The 6,832-nt window shown below is 36.7% G+C and overlaps 1 protein-coding gene across 1 annotated transcript; it reads left to right on the top strand.

Moving 5' to 3' along the window:
• The first annotated feature begins 252 nt into the window (after window positions 1-252).
• LOC128202499 (uncharacterized) lies at window positions 253-6,218 on the top strand. Its single transcript, XM_052903073.1, has 2 exons — window positions 253-2,971; window positions 6,148-6,218. Exons 1-2 carry the CDS (start codon window positions 253-255, stop codon window positions 6,216-6,218), a joined length of 2,790 nt encoding a protein of 929 aa, XP_052759033.1.
• Window positions 6,219-6,832: the final 614 nt, after the last annotated feature.

The following is a 6,832-nucleotide window of genomic DNA, read 5'->3' as shown; positions in this document are numbered from 1 at the left end:
CGCCCCGGTAACTGCAAGCTGCTTTGACAACAATTTATCAAGAACCAATCACAATGCAAATCGTGTGCCTGTCTCCTAGCTACTTCACTAATAACAATCTATATTATTTATGTGCCAAATTGCTGTTTCCCTTATGACGCTATATTTTTATACTTAAAATAGCTTACGTAATATGGACAGATATCTGTAAAGTGATTTCATAAAATAATTTAACGTGCGTATTTTATATTCTATTTGTACTATTTTTTTTTTATGGAGAATGTTGTTAAGCAAACCACAAATGTGCCATCCAATAATGTTGCATTACAGCCCTCAGGATCTATTGCATCACAGGATAATGATATACAATGCCCAATATGTCCCCAGCCTCGTTTTTTTAAAGGCCAGAGAGGTCTCCGAATCCATGCCAGTAAAACACATAAACAAAATTCTGAACAACCAGTTTCCCAATTTTTAAACTTCTCGAACAATCAAAACAAGCCTTTCTTTGAAACACTCAGTCAATTAAAACATTCTGTCCCTCTTGTAAAAAGAATACCTAGAGCCGCCCGTTCATCTGTGGCGAAGAAACTATCTGAAAGCCTAAAAACTGCTGTTTTAGATAACTCGAAACATAGCTGGGAACTTTTACTAACTTTTCCTTACCGTATATTACATGCCGACATAGATCATAAAAACCTTTCCCTAACCAGTTCATTAAAATCAAACTGTTGCAGCTCGGAACTGGAATCTGATCGGATCTCACATCTCCTCAAACATCCAACTTTTCGCAATGGAAGCAGTATTTATAAAAAAGTTGAACGCAAAGCGCATGACGGAGACGTCAAAGGTGCGGCCCGACTCCTCTTTTCCAATGATGCTGTAGCTCCTAATATCCCTTCTACACTTGCTGCTTTACATTCTAAACATCCACCTTTGCCATCCAACCTCAACCTTCCTGACGCACCCGAAAACACAGACATCTATATCAGTGCCTCAACCCAGGATGTCTTGCATGCAGTTAAGTCCTTCAACAGTGGGTCCGCTGGTGGTCTAGATGGACTTACTCCTCAACACCTTAAAGACCTCTTATATGGTACTCCAGGCGATGCCGGCACCTCGCTTTTGGAGGACCTAACAGCCCTTGTAAACCTAATGCTCTCTGGAAAAATAAATGAGAGCATAACCGAAATTTTATACGGTGCAAACCTTTGCGCTCTCACCAAAAAAGACGGCGGTATTAGACCTATAGCAATAGGTACTACCTACAGACGGCTTGCTGCTAAAATCTGCTGCAAAGCCGTATCACATAATCTGAAAAAGGAATTTGAGCCATATCAACTCGGTTTCGGTTCTAAAGGTGGGTGTGAAGCAGCCATACACTCTCTCCGCACATACATTACCCAATCCACTAACGATATTTTGCTAAAGGTGGATGTTAAGAATGCCTTTAATTCACTTAGTAGGGACGCCCTGTTAACTCAAATTAAACAAAAAATTCCTCAAATTTACAATTTCCTTTGGCAATGTTATAGCGAACCTACTAAACTTATGTATCTAAATAATACTTTACTCTCGGCTGTTGGTTGTCAACAGGGCGACCCTCTGGGACCTGCCATTTTTAGCCTAGGAATTAACCCAATTATTCGGCTTCTAAATTCGAAATTCAATGTGTGGTATTTAGACGACGGTACCCTAGGAGGAAGTGTAAACACCGTATTCGATGACCTTCATATCCTAATACAAGAATTCAAACATATTGGGCTTGAACTAAATTTTTCCAAATGTGAACTCTTTATTCCAGATAATCTGTCTAATAAAGATGAAGTAATTTCTAAATTTAACACCCTGGCTCCAAATATCAAAATTTTAAATAAAAGTTCACTTCACCTCCTGGGGTCACCAATTTTTTATGATTCTTTCCCCACCTTTGTCGAAAACAAAATTAGTAAGTTCTGTTCAAACTCCAACCGCCTCCTAAATATCAACACCCACATTGCATATAACATTATTCGATACTGCCTTTTTGTACCCAATTTTACTCACGTTCTTCGTAGTACACCCTTTTGGAAATATCCAGATCTCACCGCAAAATTTGATGAAAAAATAAAATGCATTCTGAGCTCACTCTTTAATATTACTTTCGAAGACCGTATTTGGACTCAGGCCTCTTTGCCTATCAGGCATGGGGGCCTGGGAATCCGTCAAATCTCCCATATCTCTCTACCAGCTTTTCTGTCATCAGCACACGGTACGCAGAATCTCGTGAAAAAAATACTAACACCTTTTTTCGGTGATTTCGAGATAGCTTACCTGCCTGAGGCTAGAAAAGCTTGGTCTCTGGCTTGTCCCCACGTACCTTCTCCCATAAATCCCAAAATCCAGAGGCAATGGGATGAGCCCATTAATGATCTATACAGAACTTCGTTACTGGACTCATCCCAGAACTCCGCTGAAAGCGCCCGTCTACTCGCGGTGTCCAAGTGGGAATCTGGCCTATGGCTATACACAATTCCCTCACCTCATATCGGAACATTATTGGATAACACAACGTTTAGACTCTCAATCTCTCTCAGATTGGGGGCCAAAACGAATGCTCCCCACCACTGCAGGTGTGGGGACAACGTCAGTGCCTTGGGACACCATGGCCTATCTTGCCTCAAGAGTGCTGGGCGCTTGCTGCGCCACTCAGCTATTAATGACATTCTCCGTCGGGCTCTTGTCACCGCAGGCGTGCCTGCCATTCTAGAACCTCCTGGTTTGATACGTGACGACGGCAAGAGACCTGACGGTATGTCCTTGGTACCTTGGAAGATGGGACGTCCGCTTGTATGGGACTTCACCTGCGTCGACACGGTGGCGCCGTCTCACCTTCCAAGTACGTCCAAGAGGGCTGGTGCCGCCGCAACACACCAGGAGTCTATCAAGCGCCGTAAATATTCATCCCTTGGAAATGGATATATATTTGCGGCGTTTGGAGTTGAAACTCTGGGTCCGTGGGGCCCCGAGGCAATGAAGCTTTTCAAAGAGATTTCACGCCGGCTGGTGGAAACCTCTGGTGACCAGAAGGCTGGCCTATACTTTGGTCAACGCATTTCCATTGCTATTCAGCGTGGAAATGCAGCAAGTATCCTAGGCACCCTACCAGCCGGCAGTGATCTCACAGAAATTTTTTATCTGTAAATAATTTTTAAAATTTTTAATTACTTTTTCTTGTTATTTGTAAATAAATATTTAGGATAATACTTCAACTAGTAATGTAAAATTAATTATAAATTTAGTATATTTGGATTTTAATTAGAATTTTCATAATTAAAATGACGTCTTATAGTTGAGTAGATTGCATTTTAAAAATCATAAGAAAGGTTAAAATAGAATAATTAAGATAGCGTCAGTGTATTTAGAATTAATTTAAATAATGGTACTATATACTATTATAGTGATAGTTTAGCGAACAAAGCTCATTTGAATATTATTTGACCTAGTAACTTCAGTTTCAGAATACTAATCACTCCCGATTTAGACTTCGGGTTCAATAAAATATTTATAGATAAGTAGACTGGTAGAGTAAGTTTTGGGTAAACAAGTTATAGAACTGTCTCAGATTTTAATTTGATGTGCCTATATTTGGTTACTGAGAAAAACAGCTCACAAAAATAGCATAGACATTGAAGTATTCAAAATGTTAATTTATTTATATATTAAACTTTAATACACCTAGATAATGTAAGTGGCGGTTTAATATCATTTGGGATTGGAAAAAAAGACAGGAATAACAGAAAATATAATTTAGGGTGCAACGTGAATGTTTTGTTTACTGTTTTGGTAAATACGCAACGTTGTAAAGGAATAACAAAAAATACATAATAATGAAATACCGCGTTCGTGATTCACTGTTTATGCCAATGGTTGACTGGTAAAGAATGTTACTAGTATTAAGTCGGTAAACTTATTCATGGCCATATAGTATAGGCATAGAATAGGCCACCCCTTCCTTTCCCGTAAGTGTCGTAAAAGCTGACTAAGGGAGGGGAGGGATGACTAGCACCGTCCCTCTTAAAACATCTCTAAAGCCTGACTACGGTTATTAATTATAAATATACAGTTTTTCTTTTTTATTTCTTCTCTGAAAATATTAATACATATTATAAAATCTTAACTGATTGCTGTCTGTACATGGAAGATATATAAGAAAAACTATTATACTTACTATTAGACTTTATGAATGTAATAGAACCCAAAAAATGATATTTAGAATTTTTGTCTGTTGGTCTGTACGTTTGTGCGCGCTAATCTCAAAAACGGCTAAACCAATTTGAATGCGGTTTTTAATAATAAATGCTATAAAATAATCGATCAGTTGAATTGACTGAAACTTTGTTTTAATATATGTATTGTATTTTGGAAAATTCTGTCCACTCGTGCGAAGCCGGGTCGTATCGCTAGTCTTCAATACGTCTTTATTGTCGGTTGGTATTCCTTAGGTATAATTGTATGGACTTCATTTATGTTGGTAGTAAATTATATATAAAATGTATAACTTTAGCGCTTACCTTTAAATGGAATTTTCGAGACACTAAATCTTGCCCTGGCGCTATAGTGGAACGCCCTATACTAGAATTTCCCAAATTTACACAAGTAAAGTACACCTTTTAAATAAGAAATAATTCACGCCCTCTTACTACAACTATTGAATATTAATTAGTCAGCATTTTTTTTCTTTAGCGTTTAGTGACGTTTAGTTTTAACATAGTATAAATAATCGTTGTAGTTCTAACTTGACTATGTAATCAAGTCATTACTGTAGTACTACAGATTGGCATAACCTTCCTACCTTCATCATCATCGTATCAGCCTTTAACTGTCCACTGTTGAACATAAGCCGGCGAGGCTTATGTTTAAGCTTGAGGGTTTTGCCAGTAGTTGCCGCTTGCTAGGCGGATTGGCAACCGTAGTCAGACTTTAAAGATGTTTTAAGAAGGACGCTGCTAGTCATCCCTCCCTTCCCTTAGTCGGCTTTTACGACACTCACGGGAAAGGAAGGGGTGGCCTATTCTATGCCCATACTATATAGGCCATGTCACCTACCTAATTAATCCTAGGTAATATCAATTTAAAAATTTATTAGATAATAATAGTCATTTGAATTCATTTAACTAAAAGTGATGAATGTAAGGATTGCTCCCACTTTGACAACTCGTGCCCTATATTTTGCATACAAACATAATTAAATTCGTATTTCGAATTTAATTTCACTATGTAATTATACTGTTGTAATTTTCTAGCGAAATTTAAAAATAACAAAACGGAATTTATTTTAGTTATATCCGTTATATGCAGTTTTTTTTGCGTGCATAATGCAACTCAGGAATAATATACAGTCTGCTATGGTGCATAATAATACCTTTCTAACGAAGTACTTTTAGCAATCTCTTGTCCATAAATTCTTGTTGCCATAATAGTGGGTTTGTAGTAGTTTCAGAGAAATTTCCCAGGTCAAGCAATAAAATATATTTTATATTTTATGCAGCTTTCAAATAGAGGATATTTTAAATTCATCTGTATGCTCTGTGTACATATTATGCGATATCTTCCCTAATTTTAAATTGATTATGATATTTGTTTTGAAGTAATTGATAGGGTTTACCTAAACTAATTTCACGATTGAAGTAGTTTTTTTAGCGGACCATAATGTAAAGAAAAGTATATAATACACAGATTACCAGATGGTGACTTTGTTCAAAAGTCGTCTGCTATTCGTTGGGTACTTCTGTCCCACTCATGTTTTAGCTTTATAGCAACTGGTCTTACATGACTCTATTTCAGTTTGAAAGGTATGTTATGGCATTGAAATTACAGGGTACGGAGGCATAAGACCTTAATCATTAGGAATGACAACTCATGAAGGGTATCATGGGCACCGCAGTACATTTTCTATAATATGAATGGTGATGTTGATGTTTATAGGCGATGGTTACCACTTTCCATCAAGTGGGCAGTCAGCCTGTTTGCCATTCTAAATTTTATAAAAAAATACAGTTAAAATAAAATTCTCCTGTTTTTTTTTTAAGTCGCTTACAGATAAAAATTGCATTCTAAGACATAGATTAATTGTATATACATGGTAGTAACTACATACTAAATCTACTTTGTGTACTATTTTGGCAGAATTTGGAGTCGGATGTAGGAAGTACTTAGATGAAATTGATGTCGAGGAAGCTTCGACAATTGATACTTAAGTTGCATTACTAATACCTATAAATAATTTTGTTCTTGTAATATTAGAATAAGTAGAACTGATTAATTTATTAAATATACTTATACATATAATTAAATGCGACTTTAGAGTTGATAATATTAGAACCAATTAGGAAGTAAAGTTTTGAAAAGAATCATCATAATTTCACAAACATAATATGTTGCAATATACGAATGTAGGTACATAAAAAAATCTAGTAGTAATACAAAGAAGAGCAATAGCACAATTTAAGAAGGTTCTTTAAAAGGGGGGTAAAGAGGTTTCTTGAGGGTCGGCAACGCGCGCGTAATACCTTTAGTATTGCAGGCGTTCATAGGCTACGGTAACCGCTTACCATCAAGTGGGCCGTATGCTTGTTTGCCACTTCAGTGGTATAAAAAAAATTATACTATTGCTCTCCTTTCCGATTTACTGCTCCGATTAAGATCGGAGATTAGTAAAATCAGTACAAAATATGACATGCATAGTTTTATTCTACTATAATTCGATTTTGTTATTATAATATAGTATAAATGTTTATAAAGTTTCTTTTATGCAACTTAGAATTGCAAACAAGCTGACGGCCTACCTGATGTAAAATGGTAACCGTCGCCT

This window comes from Galleria mellonella, unplaced genomic scaffold, assembly GCF_026898425.1.
Source record: "Galleria mellonella isolate WM207_F2 unplaced genomic scaffold, CSIRO_AGI_GalMel_v1 utg132, whole genome shotgun sequence".
Classification (NCBI taxonomy): domain Eukaryota; kingdom Metazoa; phylum Arthropoda; class Insecta; order Lepidoptera; family Pyralidae; genus Galleria; species Galleria mellonella.
The sequence above is the reverse complement of the archived record's forward strand: the minus strand, read 5'-3'. Positions and strand labels throughout refer to the sequence as shown.

Bases quoted from the DNA above. Each gene is read 5' to 3' on its own strand.
- LOC128202499 (XM_052903073.1), top strand. From the start codon at position 253: ATGGAGAATGTTGTTAAGCAAACCACAAATGTGCCATCCAATAATGTT. The intron at 2,972-6,147 runs GTCCGTGGGGCC...CTATTTTGGCAG, and splicing joins GTTTGGAGTTGAAACTCTGG to AATTTGGAGTCGGATGTAGG.